Consider the following 19,600-nt stretch of genomic DNA (forward strand, 5'->3'; position numbering starts at 1 on the left):
AGTTCAGATATAGAGAGAGTACTAGAAGAAAAAACTGATCGTGCGGGGCTGCACCGGAGCGTTGCGCAGTTGATCGGCCATGAGCCCATCGCCCCAAAAGGACCGGACCGTGGAACACAGGCTCACTGCTGCCGGGCTGCCGGCCAATCTGTCGACCGCCTCGGCTCCCGCACCGCACGCACCCCATCACCACCCCATCAGTCGCTCACCCTCCAAAACCCCCCCAATCTTCTCCTTTTTGCCGCGAAATACCCACCTGGGCGCGCGCCATCCTCTCCACTGCCCCCTAAAACACTAACCCTTTTCCCGCCCCACCCCGCCCGCGCGTACCTACGCATTTCGTCGAACACATCGCCTGCGTCCCCCATCGCCACCACCTCGCCCGATCCAGCCCGGCGATCTGCGGCGGGATGGAGGGCGACGATTTCTTGCCGGAGGGCGGCAAGCTCCCCGAGCTCAAGCTAGGTCCGTGCGCTTCAGTTCTTGGATCCGTTTCCTTCTTTCTTTGGTTCGCTCACTTGGTGTTGTTTGGTTCAATAGATGCGAGGCAAGCGCAGGGCTTCATCTCTTTCTTCAAGAAGCTGCCGCAGGTGCGTCCGTTTCCCCTTGGTTTCTCCCTCTTTCCTTTTTGTTTTCTTCCCTTATTTGGACAAATTTTCGGGGCTTCTTTTCCTAACCTGTTCATTCTTTTTTTGGATGTATAGGATTCGAGGGCTATTCGTCTCTTCGATCGGCGGGTAAGCAGTTAACATTGACTTCTGATACATGTAGATGCTTTTGTTTTCTTGATGAGCCACTGTGCAAACCTAATGGGGAATTAGTTCCATTAATTGTAATATTATGAGAAGTAGTGCATATCTGTCTTCCCCTAATACGACTGTAGATTGTTTGTCTCTATTCAGGCTTTCAGTGACAGTTTTTTTTTCTTTTTTCAATCCAAGTTGTCAGTGTCAGTTTACCCTTCCGGATAACTCAAGTTGTCATTTGAAGGAAACTTAAGATTTATCTTGACAAAAGTTTCAGAGCTCCATCATAGTTCCAATGATATGCTACGCTTCAGTTTCATGTAGACTTTACATGCACTGGAAAAGTAGGCCACCATTAGCCAATGTATAAGACATAAGCTTTGTTGATAAATTCGGGCTATATATTATTTGAATATATTTGTCACGTCTAGTATCTTCTCAGTTTATTGATAAAATGGCCGAATGTTCACAAATGTTTATCTAACAAATTAGTGGAATGTACAGTATTCTAAAAAAATAGACTTCGAAAGTCATTCTCACACCTCTACCTGTGTCACCATTTACTGAGTTCATGGACATGTCTGTGTTGGTCTTCATAAATTACATGCACAAAGACATTCCGACATTTCATTCCAGTAAATGCCTTGTATTTTCAGATGAAGTCTGTGTTCATAATGAATCACAACTGTTGAGATATACTCTCTTTGTTTTTCAAATACTGACAGCTCTGACTCACCTGTTCAAACTCAATTTCTATATTATTATGCCTTGTAGGTTGAAAATTGCATTGTAAGATCTATTTCACAACATGCTTTCATAATTGTTGTGGAGTTCTCAGTATTATCCACTGTTCAAAAATCATGGTCAAAGTTTCTTGCTGAGCTTGATATCAGTTTCTTCATCTCAAACAAAAAAGATCAGTTTTTTTTTCTTTTTGATCAATAGTATTTATTCCTATCATCCTATGTAAAACTGCCTTCGCTCTTAAAAGTGTGACCAGTAAACTAATGCTGAAATATTTGACCAGGATTATTACACTGCTCATGGAGAGAATGCCACATTCATTGCAAAAATATACTATCACACAATGTCTGCCTTACGCCAATTAGGTAGCAACTCTGATGGACTCTCAAGTGTCAGTGTGAGCAAGACTATGTTTGAGACCATCGCTCGCAACCTTTTGTTAGAGAGGACAGACCGTACATTGGAACTCTATGAGGGAAGTGGGTCTAGTTGGAGGTTAACAAAATCTGGAACACCTGGAAATATTGGCAGTTTTGAAGATATTCTGTTTGCAAACAATGACATGCAAGATTCTCCGGTAACTGTTGCATTGTTTCCTGTGTTCCAGGAAGGACAACTATATGTAGGTCTTAGTTTTGTTGATTTGACAAACAGGAAGCTTGGGTTGTCTGAGTTTCCCGAAGATAGTCGATTCACAAATGTAGAGTCAGCCCTTGTTGCATTAGGTTGCAAGGAGTGTCTTCTCCCAGCAGATTGTGAGAAATCTATAGATTTGAAGCCTCTTCAGGATGCTATCACTAACTGCAATGTTCTATTAACTGAAAGAAAGAAGGTTGAATTTAAATCCAGAGATCTTGTGCAGGATCTTGGTAGAATAATCAGAGGTCCTGTTGAGCCAGTTCGTGATCTTGTATCTCAGTTTGACTATGCACTGGGTGCCCTTGGAGCTCTAGTTTCATATGCTGAGTTGCTAGCAGATGATACAAACTATGGAAATTACACAATTGAGAAATACAGTTTGGACCGCTACATGCGTCTTGATTCTGCTGCTGTGCGAGCATTGAATATTGCCGAAGCTAAAACTGATGTAAACAAGAACTTCAGTTTGTTTGGTTTGATGAACAGAACCTGTACAGTAGGTATGGGAAAGAGACTGCTTAACAGATGGCTGAAACAACCTCTGCTAGATGTAAATGAAATCAATAACAGATTAGATATGGTTCAGGCTTTCGTAGAAGATCCAGAGCTTCGTCAGGGACTTAGGTACCAACTCAAAAGAATGTCGGACATTGACCGTCTGACACATGCTCTGCGGAAGAGAACAGCCAATCTGCAGCCTGTTGTCAAGCTCTACCAGGTTTTGCTTCTTCCTACTCTTATTTTTTTAGTGAGGTTTCCTAACATGATTGTTTGCCTTGAAAGTGTATGAAGATGAATAGTCATATTTGTTTCTTAGCAGATAGTATAAATTTATAAGGTTCATATAACAAATTTAAAAGAAGACATTGGACTTTTCTGTGCACGTGTTACTAATAAATATTTCCATGAACTCCTAATAAACATACTAGCATCAAATGCCATAATCAGGATGAAACGTCCAAATAGGGTATGTTCATGTGCTTCACACCATCAAATGCCATGCCATGTAAAACAAAAAACCTATTTGCAGTTTAGCACATTTCTTATTGAAAGCTGTTTTAGTACTTACTGTCTACATTTTCTCAATGTACATTATATGCCATCATTTTGAATCCATTTGCTCAAACAAATTTTCACCTTCTATTGTTGTGTGCTTCTAGTAAACACACACCTGTTCGATCATTTGTTGTTGAAAGATGTCCTAGTACTTCTTGTCTAGATGGGTGTTGTTTGCATAAATCCATTTCGCTTAAACAAAATTTCACTTTGTTAACCTATGATTTTGCAGTCCTGCATTAGAGTCTCATACATCAAGAATGTTCTTCAACAATATGATGGCAGTTTTTCTGCGCTGATAAGGACAAAGTTTCTTAATTCTTTAGATGAGTGGCTGACAGAGGATAGGTTTGGTAGGTTTGCTTCTCTTGTTGAGACAGCTATTGACCTTGATCAACTTGAGAATGGTGAGTATAGGATATCTCCCCGATATTCTTCTGATTTGGCTGTGCTGAAGGATGAGCTTTCTGAAGTTGAAAATCACATCAACAATTTGCACAAGCATACAGCTGCTGATCTGGATCTTACTATTGATAAGCAATTGAAGCTAGAAAAAGGGCAGCTTGGCCATGTGTTCAGAATCTCAAAGAAAGATGAACAGAAGGTTAGGAAGAAACTCACTAGCAATTACATAATCATAGAAACTCGTAAGGATGGTGTGAAGTTCACAAGCTCCAAGCTTAAAAAGTTAGGCGACCAATACCAGGCACTGCTTGGTGAGTACACAAGTTGTCAGAAAAAGGTTGTTGATGATGTAGTAAGAGTTTCAGCCTCCTTCTCAGAGGTACATTTATATAAAAAGCTATGTGATTTTGTGGTTCTGTTGTTTTTCCTTTCATGACAGTGATAAATCTTAAATTCTTGTCACAGGTATTTGAAAACTTTGCTGCGATACTATCTGAGTTGGATGTTTTACAAAGTTTTGCTGATTTAGCAACAAGTTCCCCAATTCCTTATGTAAGACCAGAAATCACAGCATCGGTAAGAAAGTTAACACTGTTTAAAAAGGTGAGCTATGGAATTTCAATTTGGCAATGCAAATCTAATATGTACTAATAACTTGATATAGGAGGAAGGAGATATCATTTTAGAAGGTAGCAGACATCCTTGTCTGGAGGCCCAAGATGGTGTTAACTTTATACCAAATGATTGCACTTTGGTAAGTATTTCATGAGATTATATTGGTTGTTGCAGAACTTAGTCATTGATGTTGTAATGGTTGAAATGGTCCTAAACAGGTGAGAGAAAAAAGTTGGTTTCAGATCATCACTGGGCCAAACATGGGTGGAAAGTCCACTTTTATACGACAGGTAAGATTTGTGGTCTCATTTAAAATCAATGGCAATCGAAAGCATTTGCTTTACATGTTGCACAAAAGTTTTGAATTTAATTCTGTTATGTATTGGAATGATGGTGTTCCACGTCATTCTTCTTATTTTATTGCTATTATTATTTAGGGTTGTGGTCTATTATTTTTTCAGTGCTAATGGTAGCAGGATAATACTGGTGCATTGTCTGTAAATCTGTAATGGCTGGTAATCATGGTTGCATTTCATGCTGGTATAATCAGTACACGATATTGTTTCTGATAATGCATGTAAAAATAACTTCGACCTTCACAATTTTCTTTAATTGCTTACAAGTCTGTTTAAATGGAATAGCTGACCAACTGAGACTGTTACGTTTGCAAATAAACTTTAATCAGAATTTCTGGTGTTTGCTCACTGAACTGTATTTGTTTGTACAAAATATGGTTCACTGGAACAGAAATTATTGAATGCTTTCTTCTCAAATAGGTGGTCAGGAGCTGGAACTATTTCATCTTTTATGGTTATATCTAAACCTTTTCTGAAATAAACCGTCCATTGTTTTCATCGTTGTGAATAGACATTGAATGTTGATAGAGAATGGGGATCATGTTTTCATATTATTTACCATCTCCATATTACCTTCTGCTACAACACGCAAATTATAGTTCATGATTTTAACAGATTATGATTTTTCTTTTTTACTTGATATTCAGGTTGGTGTGAATGTCCTGATGGCACAAGTTGGATCGTTCGTTCCATGTGATCGGGCGAGCATTAGTGTGAGAGATTGTATTTTTGCTCGTGTTGGTGCTGGTGATTGCCAGGTAAGCTGGCTTAATGATTAATAATTATGTTCAAACTTATATTTCGCAATTCTTTCATTTGAAGGGTATTGAGCCTCACCATTTCTCTTCTTTAAGGATTGTATCATTTGCATGTGTATAGTATATCTAATGTGAAATATATATTTTCAGTTTTTAGATATGAGGATACATATGTTTATAAGTTTGAAAGTATGTCGTATTTATTCAACACTTTCTGCAGCGCAGTGCGGGCATGCTATGCTACTCTTCTTTAGATGGTGGTATAGAAGTAGCAAATCAAAGAGGCACATAAACTGAAATGGAGAACATGAACTAGATGTATCACACCTTTACAATAGAATCCCTTCAACTAACTCTTTATATATAAAGTACATACCTATTTATCCTGCAATAAGGTTAGTCTGCTTCATCTTCCATTTAAAGTAATAACGCTTGCCTTCTGTCATGTTTATAGTTTTATACGAAAGCCATTGCTATATTAGGCAAGAATGAGAACAATCAATCTACAATCTCTCTCCCAAGGTTGTTTGCCTCATCTATAGTCCTCTATCCACTCATCTCAATCAAGTCGACACTACCTGGCCTTCTTTTGGAATGTTCAGCCCATAATGATCCAAGGATAATGACATCTTCACGTCCAGGGTCTTCTCAATTCCCAACCAATGATCATATTATCAGAGAAGAAACGGTCAGGATAGGGAGAGACGTACTAGCCACTGGAGTGGCAGAGGGACATGAGTAGAAGAACAGGAGAAAGACCAAGGGACGGTGTTGGAATGACTATAATCTTAACTTCATGTTTTCCATTTTAATTTAAGGGTTGGGCTAGTTCTTAAAGGAAGATGGGCACTTGTTACTTTTGAACAATCGTGGATTATATAGTTGTGCAAAATTTGAATTTGCAAATTTTAACTTTACATTTTTGTCTACAGCTACGTGGTGTTTCAACCTTTATGCAAGAAATGCTTGAAACAGCATCCATCTTGAAAGGTGCATCGGACAAGTCTCTTATTATTATTGATGAGTTGGGGCGTGGAACTTCCACATATGATGGATTTGGTTGGTCCCATGCACCTTTACTTGGTTCCACCTTTTGCCTTTGTTTTACTATGTTTTGAGTTTTGTTTCTTCTGGAGTCATCTAGACACCCCACTATCTGTCAGATGCATGTGTTAGACCAAAAATGTTATCCCTTCTGTCTTGATATTCAGTGTTACTACTAACTACAGCATGACTTTGGATTATTCAGTGTGTTATAACCTTTTTTAAAAGGATGTTCATATTCATACTTCTTTAGTCTGTGCTCTCCTCGTACACTATATGACGAACCTTATTTAATATGCTTTTATCATGCTAGTAGTTGTTTTCTATTTACTACTGCTGCAGTATACTCATAATTTAAGTTGCTACAAGTTGTCAACCATATTTTGGATTAATATTCTTTTTATCAGGTCTTGCATGGGCTATCTGTGAGCATCTTGTGGAAGTGACTAGAGCACCTACGTTGTTTGCCACGCATTTTCATGAATTAACTGCATTAGGACACAAAAGTGGTGATGAGCACCAACACGTTCCAAATTTGGGAATTGCAAATTACCATGTGGGTGCACATATAGACCCATCAAGTCGGAAGTTAACTATGCTTTATAAGGTATCTGGTGATACGAATTCAGAACTACATTTTTGAAATCCTATTCGTCCTTAATGTGTTTTTAGTTTTTTCTTTGGAAATCTTGTCCCAGGTTTCTCAATAATTACTGGAGCATGAATGCATGATTGTCTGCTAAAGATTTTCAGATTTTATGCTGCTTGATCCAACTAATTTCTTCAACATCTGTGTCCTATATTTTAATGAGGGTTTTCAGATTTGTCTCACAAACTAATCAATAAAGTGAAAAATTATAGAATTATACTTAATAGTATTGTATTACTGAAAATTGTACTACTGTTTTGCTACTTAATGTCTACTCTGTTGAAGCCAAAATGTAGCCAACTATGATATCTAATCTTGCTAGAAGCTGTTCATATTTTTCTGTTCTTTCTCTTACAATCTTCATTATCATAATTGCCAATTAGCTCGGAGGGGCCTATAATGTGTTTTGCTTGTCGATGAAATATAATGGGTTTTGTGGATATTTTTCAATCAAATATGCTTACTGACATCATGTACGATAATAAGTAACAGCTCAAGTGCTCAACCTACCAGCATTTTCAGGAATTTTGTTCATGCTCTAAGGTCCTTTTGATGTCACCCAAAGTTGTTGTCTCCAGAAACAAAATTTGCCACAACAAGAGGCCATGTTATTATATGCTGCATGTTCTTGGTTTTGTATGCTGCTTGCAGATGATTTATTTCCTGTCATTGACAACCATATATAGTTACAAGGGACCTTTTCTTTACTTAATTTTGGGATGTACCTAGCCAAAACAAACATGAATGGCTCAACATCAGCAATGTGCTAAATTCCTTTGCAGATGTTCTACTTCCTAAATATTCCTGCTCTTTCTGTAGGTTGAACCCGGTGCATGTGACCAAAGCTTTGGTATCCACGTTGCAGAATTCGCTAATTTTCCAGAAGCTGTTGTTGCTCTTGCAAAAAGCAAAGCAGAAGAATTAGAAGATTTTTCAACTGCGCCCAATTTTTCCGATGATTCAAAAGATGAGGTATCTCCAACTAGAAGTTGAAATACATGGCTTAGCTTATATCAATTATAATTACTTACCGTACTCCTGTGGCCACCTTAGAGAAATAAATTTCATATTCTTTTCTTTGCCTTTGGTGATAGTTCTTAGTGTAACCTTTGTGGATTAGATATTTATAAGAGTTTTGATGGATTGTCTGAAGAATTTCTGTAAAAATTCTTGTCCATAGGGTATATAATTCATATGAACTTCTATGGTAGAATGGCAGAATGAGGTGTCCTAGCCTACTGCATTAAAACCTAAAACCCCTTTCTGAATGAGCATTGTCCCTTGCAGGTTGGATCAAAACGCAAGAGGGTATTTAGCCCAGACGATGTGACTAGAGGAGCTGCTCGCGCTCGCCTTTTGTTGGAGGAATTGGCCTCATTGCCTCTAGACGAGATGGATGGCACCAAGGCCGCAGAAACCGTCACCAAACTGAAATCCGACTTCGAGAAAGATGCAGCTGATAATCCTTGGCTTCAGCAATTCCTTTGAAGGAAATCATTCACTGCTTGAATGGAGATTTTGTTTTGCAAGTTAGAATCACTGAAAGTAAGGCTGATGCAAGGATCATCTGATCCTCTTTTTGTCCATATCCATCAGCAGATTACCATATATGTAAATTATCTAGGCTTAGCATCAGATCTATGCTATGGAAAATGATCTGCCAACTGCCAAGTGCTTCAGCTAGCACACTGCGAGTAAACATAGCCACTGTATCTGTACGTATTATCTTGAGGTAAAGCAATTGATGAGCTTGTCTTGCACCAATGATTCACTTGATCCTTCACAGGATACAAGGAAAAAAAAGTTGGCAAGACTAGCCCAAAAGCATCCAAGACCATTCTCGAGGGAATATGGGGTGCTCAATCCAACCGTTGGTACTTCGTTCTATTGGGAAAGCTCCAAGCTTCTGGTGCCTATTGAACGGTTGTTTTTTTTCCCTAATGTATTACACCCTCCGCCGCTTCATATTATAAGGCTTCCTAGCATTGTCCACATTCATAGAGATGTTAATGAATCTAGTAACATACATCTCTCTATGAATATGGGCAATGCTAAGAAGTCTTATAATATGAAGGGTTAATTGGATCACATCAGCAGGCCAAGTTGGCAGAGTAGTCACACAAGCGCTATGGAACTTTCCTATGATTTTCTATTGTATTTTACTTTCCCTTGAATTTAACGGCGCAACAAACCTTTGCCATTGCCATGTAAACACGCCACAAGCACCATCTAACAAAAATGAATGTGGTAATAAGACAATAAAATATAACTTTTTATGATTTACGGTTCACACAAACAAAATACACATTTCAGTGAACCGTTTCTTCCTAGCCGTTGGCCTGACTTGTGGAACCTTCGTCATTTTGTTTTTTTCTTGAACCGTTTCTTCCTAGCCGTTGGCCTGACTTGTGGAACCTTCGTCATTTTGTTTTTTTCTTGAACCGTTTCTTCCTAGCCGTTGGCCTGACTTGTGGAACCTTCGTCATTTTGTTTTTTTCTATAGGACCCAGTTAGACCCATCTTATTTTCTCGTATGATTGCTATAGAATGTTTCTCCTTTCAACAGGTCTAACTTCTATTTTCTATGGTGCGCCATAAACATTAACCTCGCCCTACCTAAGTACAATAATTTTGAATAATAATATCTCATGTCAAACATCCTCTTAGGTATTGCCTAGATCATATTATTTGGTAAGTAACGCAGGCTGTACGGTTAACCCAAAACCTTTTTAAAGATATTTGATTTTCCTTTGTAAAATTACAAGGTAGTGTTTGAAACTCATGTAGATGATGATGAAGATAAAGATTAAGTGTTTTTACTCAAAACGAGGAGGTATTAACGTATGATTAATTGAGTTTTAATTATTACAAACTTGAAAAATATATTTATCTGATATTCTAGAGCAACTTCTATATTTCTAATTGCAAATTTACCACTATTTTGAATCGTTGTTGCAAGTCTATCACTAGAAAATTGCAAAAATACCACTAGAACTGTCATTTGAATGGCATCCTTGCAAAATTGAAAAAACCGGTGACAAATTTGCAAATGCCCAAAAAAACGACTAGTATCACTAAGAACGTCCACTGATGTGCTAGTACGATCAACATACGGAATAGCCCCATCATTGGCATATCGGAGGAAAAAGTGAAATGGCATATTTGCAAATAAAAAAAATTTATGAATAAAACTTTTATATATGTGTTCTTTCTTAACAATCTAAAAGCAAAGAAACTATAATGAAAAGAACATCTTAAAATCAACTCCAAATTTAATGTTAAAAATTTAAATTTTAGCTTATAAATATAAACATAAGCGAAAAGATTAGGCTAGCATAGGATTATAATATATATAAAACTACATAAATGATTGTTTGGGACTGTAGGAAAAACACTGGAAATAGAGAAGAGAAGATAAAGGCTCAAACAAAAGTTTCTATAAGGTTGGCCCTCATGCTCACTTTCATATAATATCTTCTTATTTTGAGTTATTTCATAGGAATATATAGGATTGTTGGAATCCTAAACATTCAAAGGAAAATTTCCTATAAGATAAATCCTACAAACTTCCTATATTTTTCCTATAAATATACAAATCAAATGGACCTTAATTGGAAGTCTTAGTCAAATACTGCTCCCTCTATTTTAAAATATAAGCATTTTAGTATGTGAAATATTAAAGTGTGTACCAAAATATTTTAGATTACTCGTCTCATCAACCACCGCAATTTCAATTTTCTTCACATGTGGCGCCCAACCATATCTCATTTAATGAGACATTATAGTTTCTTAAACTCCTAGCAATTCTTATATTTTGAAATGAAGGATGTAAATTGTGCATTGATTCACTCAAAATTTAAGTCATTTTACTCAAATGCACCAACAAGCAAATTTCTTGTACCCGTCATGCAATTTATTCTGGATAACCAGACAAATGCATCTAGGCTAATTTAGGAAACTAAAAGCAAAGAAAACTAAGAATAGCGGCTGTATTTTTTGTTAGGCTATGCTCGTAAAAGAAAACGTAGTTCACTGTTAAATAGAAAAAAAAAACTCCCTCCGATTTTATTTGTTTGATGTTGGTTAGTTCAACGTCATATAAAAAGGGAAGTTGGAAGTATGTTTGCTAACTCTACAAGTCGACATTAACGTTGTGACAGTGTTTCTTTATTAAGAATACTCCTATATTGTAATAATAAAAATATGCTGTAAAACAGAAAATGGAAATCAACTTCCCAGGAAACACAAGGTCCTATATGCAAAAGCACCCTAACTAAAAGCATTTGTGCGGTGGGTTCTTCAGTCTTCACCACCCCGAAGCCCCGAACTGGCCGTCGAAGCCAACCCGGCGATTCCGCAAAAATCCATGGGCGGCGGCGGCGATCTCAGCCCCTCCAGCGCCCCCTCCTCCCCGTCGTCGTCATCGGAGCCCCTTCCCCATGGTAATCGCTCCGCTATTACCTGATTTTGGTCCCAATTCCGGGCTCTTGCGATCACTTCTTGATTCTTGACCACCTCCGGTTGCAGAGTTTGCCGAATACGCTGCCGTATCCCCGGCAATCGATGGCGAGTCCGACGGGTGCTGCGTCTGCGATGACCCCGAGGTGGAGGCCTTCCTCCATGGCGGCCGACTCCAGGATCGGTCTCTGCGGGAGGCGAAAGAACTCATCAGGAGGTGACGTCATGGTTCTTGTTTTTTTTCCCCCTCCCTTGTCTGTTTTGGTTGTCCAGGCCAATACAAGAATCTACTAGACTGCTATACTTCGTTGAATTTTCTCTGATTGGCTGGTTATTGTGCATTTGTATGGGATATACAGTTTGGAGCTTCTGGTTAAGGAAGCAACCATTGTATCAATCCTGAAACTATAATTTGTACCAAATACATTCTACTGGAGAAAGGATCGCTTTGATCAACAGCTTCGGAGTATGGTGCTTATGATAGTAAATTTTACCATCAGTGTAAGGGGAATCACTATTTCATCATAGTCCTTGGGTTTGAAATTGTGGGTCTTTTATAGACTCTGAATTTCCCAACAGGCCACGGAAATGGGAATGATATGTGTACAATTTTTTTCTTACAAACGTTGTACAACACTGATGTGTCACGCTGCAATTGAATCTTGATGATTTATAACTTTCATTTAATTAAATCAAACGGTTGGGACCTTTGTTAGGACTTAGGAGGATGTTTGTAAGATTATTTTTAGTACATATTCTTTCCTCTTAGCTTTCGGATAATCTGCTATGGATATCTTTCCGTGGGTTTATTGTCTTAGCCAAAGAACCTGGTCTGATGGCATGGATTGCCTCTGAATTGCTGTGGATAAATATTTAAGTTTCACTCTATCTTCAGTGTTTGCCTCCATCTTAGAATTTGAAAGTGTTTTAGTAAAAAGGTGGAGATCTGTGAAATGAGCAAGTTGTGCATGTCTCTCCTCACCACACACACACACACACACACACACACACAAAAACTGGGAGAAGGCTAATTTTTCTCCATCCAACCAGACAATAATTTATTAGTAAAGCAAACTTATATGCTGATTGCTGACTACACTGTGATGAATCAGTAACTAGCAAGAAGTTCGGCCATAAACCATAAGTCAAGATCTGATCTTTTTGTCAACGAGTTTTTTTTTTAATGTTAGTCATTCTATAATCAGGTATAAACCTGGGGACTTGGTTGAAGGAGTGTGTGGCACAAAATCTGGAGACTATGTGTTGCCTGATATAACAACGTTTCTATTGGTGGGCCCTAGAGATGCTGGCAAGAGCGCACTTGTGAACCGAATTACACGGGTCTTCGACAAGGATGATGATCCTGATGCACCAGATCGAGCACAGGTCTCCTGTAAGTCTTATCATTTCAGGGGTGACTGGTTCATTTGGATCTGTGCAACTACAGTTTATTGTTTTTGTTTCCTTTGCCACTTGTCCAGGTAATTCCAAATCAACCGGTACAAGCTTCCTTCGGGAGTACAGAGTTCCTAGGAATTCAAATTCTATATGTATTTATGATACAAGGAGCCTCTCCAGCAACCATGAAAACAATTTTAAGATGTTGCAAAGATGGATGACAAAGGGACTTAGCCATGGAGATATCATCACGTGGTAAGTGGTGGCTCTTGCTTTGTTTTATACATTATCCTCTCTTTTTTAATGCTCTGCTTAACTTTGGTTTGGAGAAATTTCCAGGGCCATCATTTGGCTTATTCAGGGAATAAGCTGAACGGCATAATGGCATATTTGCAAACGAAAAATAATTTGTGAATAAAACATTTATATACATTTTCTTAGCGATTTGAAAGTAAAGGCTGAAAAATAAATGAAAAAACCCCAGAATCAACTTCAAATTTAAGGTTGAAAATTCAAATTTTGTCTTAAGCATAAGCATAAGCGAAAAGATGAGGCTGTTCTATGATGGGACTTTGTTTACTTATCCTCGTACTGGTAGTGATCAAGGTATTATCTGCTGACTGACTGACTCTAGGACTCTGAGTTCTCCACACTGAAAGAACAAGATTCAAGTATATGTTTGTTTCTGACAACAGATATGAGATTGTCAACATCTTGTCATTCAGGACATAAAGTATATATAACAAGTTAAGATTTCTTTTGAATTTTTATGTGGCATCCTGGCATTACTGCAGTCAAACAGTTCTAACTTTGACTTATCATTTTTATTGTCACCTCGTGCTTCTTTCTTAATCCAAGATTGAATGTATTTAACAAGATGTATTTGAGACTTTGAGAAGCACATGAAGAATTATTTGAAGAGTTGCTTTTATCTTATCATTTGAAATGTGCATTGCTAGGCGTTCAGTCTATTTTTCTTTATTTTCTTCGACCTGGTCTTAGTCTTAGGAAATACTATGCAAAGTTAACTACTCAGTATTACACTAGCTGGATTAATTCAGACTGATGCTTAAAACAGGGATAATGATAATTACTCTAAGATTCAGAACATCAAGTCAATGGGAAGACAATACAGTTTTCTGCGTTGCAAGACCAGGAAGGTCAACTTTGTGATATTTGTTGTTAATGGTGCTTCTGTCCTCGAATCAATTGAGAACAACAACAAAAACTACATTGATATGCTCCACAAAACATTTATGTATCCATTCTTGTCATTTGGAGGTATGAATTGCTAAGATTCTTGCAGCTCTTTTTTTTAAAAAAAAAAGATTCTTACAGCTTTATGCAGTTGTTGGGTGTGTTTAGCTATGATAATAATAGGTTTATTGGCACATCAATTCCTATAAATGATTTGCTTTGTGAAACCATGAGTTTACCAGCCCAGCATAACAACATACATGTCAGCACTCAGTAGTCCTATTGGAAATGCATAAAGAATTGAATAAATGAACACAGTTGCTCAACACCTTTTCCAATCTGGGCAACTGTTGCACATTTAATTTCCATCCATGTTAAGTCCCCTTTTGCAACACATGAAAATTTTCTTGGTACAGCACGACTTGAACTGTTTATGTGAAATTACAGCATTGGTGTCCGAAGTGTCCCAAAGTGACTCCTCTGAGCTCTCATTTCTCTCACCCTCTCTCAGTCTGCTCATGGAAGTTTCTGGAATAATCTTGACCTTTCACCATTCTTTTATTTGGACTTATCACTCATCTATCATCCAACAGCAAGTACGGTATCAATTGTTGCATCCAATGGCTCATACTTTCCTAATGATGTGGCTCAGTACCGTTACATTTTAGGTTTTACCTTTCACTTATAGAGATATATCACTTCTGTAATTTGTGTATATTTATTTTTTACCTGTGTCATACACATTTTATTGGTTTGATTAATATATATCTTTTGTATAATTCAATGCCTTTTCCTTGGCAACATGTTCTGCTGACAATTTTTTCATTTATGAAATTATATCTGCAACTAAACATATATCAAGTGATGATACACATGATACTGCAGATGATAAGCCTGCTGTTGTGGTCACTCATGGAGATAGACTAACAGCACAACAGCGCATGCATGTTCGAAATGAGTTAGTAGAGTTGCTTGGCATTCCTCTGCAGCAAATTTTTGATATATCAGGTAATGCATCTTTGCTTTCCTATTGTTTTTTAAAATTTAGTATAATGAGTATTCTACATTGTAACTTCTACACAGGATGTGATGACTACGAAACTGACTTGTCTGTATTGGATATGTTGCGTTACTGTATCCAACATGCTGAGCAAAACTTCCCTATTAAAAAGAATTATCTTTTAGAGGTATGCTTTCTTCCTTTGTATCTTTTATCACATTATCTTGCATCATACATTATGAAAATTTAACATTTATTGTATGATGTGTTGAAGATTTATTTGATTTGCTTTTATGAGAGTTATAAGTTACTAGCTCCATAGATGGTTCTCCTCTTTTGATCATTTTCCCTTGGGAAAAAGATCTGTGTGGCGCAGCCTTCAACCATTTCATATTTGACTCCTAGAATATAAGTAAATGAATTCCATTTCTACGTTAAATAGAATTGACATGAATTCTATTCAAATATAATTGTTTCATGTAAATTCCCTCTAGAATTATAACAAAATCTGAATTTCCAACTTATAATGGAGAAGCAACATGGTAACAAAGGTAACAAACGTCTAGAGTAAGAATAGTTTGAATGGAATGATTGGACAACAGAAAAAAATTTGATTAAAAAGGGTCAGAAACAATTCTATAAACATGTAAACATATATTTGAATATCCAAGAAATATGCATACTAGTAATCTTGAAGCTGACAAGCGTTGGAATGAGGATAAGGTTTGATGAAAGTGCAGCTTCCACTATAGCATTAGAGGAAAGGAGCAGAGAGAAAACAATTATTGGCAAGAAGAATTGCCATAGCATCATGTAGAGGAGAGTTGTCATGATGGTGAGGCCTGTTCTTTTCTAAGCTATTGATGATGTGGTTGGAAAATACTGTGTATATTTGTAATGTGAGTTGGGAACTGGAGATGGGATTTTGACTCATCCAACTCCACTGGCTGCTAAACGCACCTACTCTGAAAATCAAATCCGATTTCCAACCCCATTTGAAGGGGCACAATCAGCATGTTATACCTTTAGTGTCCTTTCTTACGTTTGGCTTGAGACTTGCGAGTCAAATTTATGCAAAATGCCAAAACAGTACCGATGACAGGTCCATGTCTCCATTTTAGGATAAAAAAAATGTTTGTTTACATTTTTTAACCACATATTCTGACAATTACTTTTTTTAAGAAAATGCTTGGAATATATAGGGGTACATGAAAAATAAGAATGCGCATTTTCAAAATCTTGTTTTCCTAATCTGCAATAAAATTTTGAATCTAAACTCACATAATTTATAATCTGAATTGAATTTTTCAAAGAAATAAACGTCAATAAAATAGAAGATAATGGTTCCAGTGAGATTTTTCAAAATTTCTCAGAGTTGGATGTTAAACGATGCCTTTGGAGGGAAAAAAGCTAACAACGTTGGCATTTTGTGGTCCACCTCAGTTGTGATGGTGTTGTCCAACTTTGTGATGTTCTTGATTGTATCAACCAAATTTGTTTTACTGACCCTATGCTACTTTCCTTATAGCACTATATTAGTGTTATTTTCTATTTTCTAGTGATACTCCATTACTCCCCGATTAAGTAGAAGCATGAGTAACCAGGAAGAAGGGTAACAGATGTAACTTTTGAAGTTTGACCCTCCTTTTCTTTTGAAAAATAAATATTCAAGTGTACTGCCTTTTCGTTTCCCCTCTCTGTTTTGCTGTTGTGCTAGAAAAGGTTAAAAACCGCTCTCTTTTTTGTCTATTCCACTGCACAACATCCTTTAGAAATTGTTGGGTGAGAACTTACTAAAAAATCTCATGTTGTACAGATGCATGGACGTGAAACTCTTAAGCAGATAGCAGTGGGGTTGATGGGCTTCGATGCAGTCATTGAAACGGCCATTATTTTCCTATGCATCGTTATCCTTCTGCTTCGTGTATCAGATAAATTGGTGCAATGGTAATCAACTTCTGCATATGGTCTGTATATATATATGTATAAAGGGGAGAAGAGTTATCACCTTCTCAGGAGTAGCAAAAACACCATGGATTATTATGTAAAGCATGTTTACATTGTGAATACTAATATTGTCTGGGTATGCTTGTACATATTATGCTTACTATCTAAACTAGTAACATGCATGTGCTAACGCTACGGCAATATTTGGTAATGCAAATAAAACAGTTAAAACACGATATATGTCCAATTAAACATATAATGAGATTGGTGTATGATTCACACAAAAAGGAAACATATAATTGAGTGACTTCAAAATTAGACAATTTACCATAGCTCCCCTTCATACAACGCATCAACCCAGATTGAGCATGCAAAAGCACAAATATTGAGCATTTTCATGAACCAAGGAGTCAAATTTTCCAACACTAAAAGACCAGTTGAATTTGCTTGCTTTGTCTGTTGAATCTTAATAATTGATCGAGAATAGATGTCTCCCAGTCTGCCATACAAAAAATGAATTATGAATCGATACCTAGAATGACCCAGTACAACATTAAGTTTGTATACTGAAAAAGTAATTAAGTGAAAACATTAAGCTTGTATAGAATGCAATAAAACTGCTGACTACTGACTAAAAAAGCCAAATAATATGCTGAACTTCTTTTTATTTTGGCATTGGAAGAAAAAGGAGTACGTGCAACCAGCACGTATCAATAAAAAAAAGGATTGGTTCCAAAATTAAATATGGTTTTCACTAGCTGTAGTTATTATTAGGTGGCTTAAGCCATTTTTTACCTTGCAAAAAAAAAAAAAACATTTCATATCATCGAGATGTTACTGTGCTTACAAATTAATATAGGTACTTTCACTTTAAAGAGATATCAGCAGTTGATCACCTCAAGTGAATTTAAGATGGCGAGCTATAACATAGCCACATATATATGCCGCAATCTTTGCATTGGAAGTGCTCCCTGTGTACATGCACAGCACCAACATCTCATGAGCGATGTAGTAGATGGAATTCAAGGGCTAGAGAAGCAAGCAGTAGCTGCATCTCAATTCTCACATCCTCATCGATGTTACTGCACTCCCTGCAGAACTACTCCCCAGTGCAGACGCCATAGTTATAGCACACCTGCCCAACCTGTTAACTGAAAAACACCTGATTTCACCGCACAACTCACCGGATGGCTCTGCAATATAATTGCCGACGTCGTCTCCTCCTCCCAATCGTCGTCAAACATCGACGTGTGCGACAAGTGAGGGTTGTCGTCCACCACTGTACTGGCCGCGCCCCATATCCTCGTACCATGATCCTGCCGGTCTCCTCATGTCCCCGTAGACATCATGGGCAGGGGCAGATCCACAACAAGATTTAAAGGGAACTTCTCAGAAAAAGCTAGTTAGCGCGCGCCGGCGGCGCACATTTCAGGCCGATAAGGCTCAGCGCGCGCCGGCGCACACGTGCCTCCTCAGCGCAACACGTTACGAGTCAAGACCAGAATTCGAGACTAAGGAAACGTGATTAGCGGCGTGATTACTTCCGACCTTTTTAATTAAGCCGTATCAGAAAATTTAATTAGCGAAATGATTAGTCCTGAATTATTTTTTCATGTAATTGCACCGTTTAGAAAACATAATTAGAGTCTTGATTAGTTCCTATTTTTCTGTAATTAGAATGTATTAGGGTCTAGTTGGTTTTTCTTTTGAAATATAATTTAATTTAAGACTTTGAATTCAAAATTTAAAACTTTCAACACTAATTTAAGAACTTTCAACTCTAAATTTAAACTTTTCACTCAAATTTAAACTTTTCAAATTAAAATTTGAAAAAATCAAATCAAAATTTTAAAACTTCCAACACAAATTTGAAAACTTTCAACTCAAAATTTTAAAACTTTCAACCTAAATTTAAAAACTTTCAACTCAAAATTTGAAAAGTTTCAATTCAAATTTTAAAACTTTCATATCAAATTTGAAAACTTTCATCTCAAATTTTGAAAACTTTCAACTCAAATTTGAAAACTTTCAACTCAAAATTTGAAAGCTTTCAACTCAAATTTGAAAGCTTTCAACTCAAATTTGAAAGCTTTCAACTCAAATTTAAAAACTTTCAATTCAAAATTCAAAAACTTTCAATTAAAAATTCAAAAAACTTTCAATTATTCTTTTAAAATTTTTAACTAAATATTTATGTTTTAAATTATTTAATGCTAATTACCATAATTAGCCCTAATTTACTGTAATTAGTGTTGGCTACGTAATTAGCGCTTCACGTGGGCCTAGAAGGGGTGCCTTAGTGCTCGCTGCTTCTATAGCCGGCGCGCACGCGCCGAGTAGGAACACCCGAACTTCTCTCCTTCTTCCTTCTTCAATCCTCCCATGCTATTTATTTTTTTCCTATTTTTCCTCTTTTATCTCCCCTTCTATCAAGGGTAATCCAGTGGGGTAGGGGGGACTCGAGTCCCCCTAGCACCCATGCTGGATCCACCCCTGATCATGGGTATTGTGTACCCATATGACTGGTTTATCCAACTAGTTATATGGGATAGTTTATATCTTTAGAATATGTAAACCTCAGGTATTAC

At 37.2% G+C, this 19,600-nt stretch overlaps 2 protein-coding genes across 3 annotated transcripts; both read left to right on the forward strand.

Moving 5' to 3' along the window:
- Positions 1-253: 253 nt before the first annotated feature.
- On the forward strand, positions 254-8,992 carry LOC127774083 (DNA mismatch repair protein MSH2). The gene is made up of 13 exons (XM_052300356.1): positions 254-465; positions 541-590; positions 705-737; positions 1,774-2,847; positions 3,418-3,969; positions 4,056-4,166; positions 4,255-4,344; positions 4,424-4,495; positions 5,209-5,319; positions 6,252-6,378; positions 6,771-6,970; positions 7,832-7,984; positions 8,300-8,992. The coding sequence occupies exons 1-13, from the start codon at positions 411-413 to the stop codon at positions 8,498-8,500; spliced, it is 2,829 nt and encodes a 942-aa protein (XP_052156316.1). The 5' UTR covers positions 254-410; the 3' UTR covers positions 8,501-8,992.
- A 2,320-nt stretch (positions 8,993-11,312) lies between these two features.
- On the forward strand, positions 11,313-17,161 carry LOC127775112 (uncharacterized). 2 transcript variants are annotated; one of them, XM_052301420.1, is made up of 8 exons: positions 11,313-11,454; positions 11,540-11,687; positions 12,676-12,863; positions 12,952-13,123; positions 13,947-14,149; positions 14,951-15,073; positions 15,149-15,252; positions 16,882-17,161. In XM_052301420.1, exons 1-8 carry the CDS (start codon positions 11,379-11,381, stop codon positions 17,014-17,016), a joined length of 1,149 nt encoding a protein of 382 aa, XP_052157380.1. In that variant the 5' UTR covers positions 11,313-11,378; the 3' UTR covers positions 17,017-17,161. The 2 variants fall into 2 exon arrangements, with proteins under 2 accessions (XP_052157380.1, XP_052157381.1); XM_052301421.1 differs by lacking the exons at positions 14,951-15,073; positions 15,149-15,252; positions 16,882-17,161 and adding an exon at positions 14,513-14,916.
- The last annotated feature ends 2,439 nt before the right edge of the window (positions 17,162-19,600 follow it).

The sequence above is a fragment of the Oryza glaberrima genome, chromosome 5 (genome assembly GCF_000147395.1).
Source record: "Oryza glaberrima chromosome 5, OglaRS2, whole genome shotgun sequence".
NCBI lineage: Eukaryota > Viridiplantae > Streptophyta > Magnoliopsida > Poales > Poaceae > Oryza > Oryza glaberrima.

Coding starts and splice junctions, on each gene's coding strand:
- LOC127775112 (XM_052301420.1), top strand. CDS start 11,379: ATGGGCGGCGGCGGCGATCTCAGCCCCTCCAGCGCCCCCTCCTCCCCG. Junction 12,864..12,951: donor AGATCGAGCACAGGTCTCCT/GTAAGTCTTATC, acceptor CCACTTGTCCAG/GTAATTCCAAATCAACCGGT. Junction 15,074..15,148: donor GCAAATTTTTGATATATCAG/GTAATGCATCTT, acceptor ACTTCTACACAG/GATGTGATGACTACGAAACT.
- LOC127774083 (XM_052300356.1), top strand. CDS start 411: ATGGAGGGCGACGATTTCTTGCCGGAGGGCGGCAAGCTCCCCGAGCTC. Junction 4,167..4,254: donor GACCAGAAATCACAGCATCG/GTAAGAAAGTTA, acceptor AACTTGATATAG/GAGGAAGGAGATATCATTTT. Junction 4,496..5,208: donor AGTCCACTTTTATACGACAG/GTAAGATTTGTG, acceptor CTTGATATTCAG/GTTGGTGTGAATGTCCTGAT.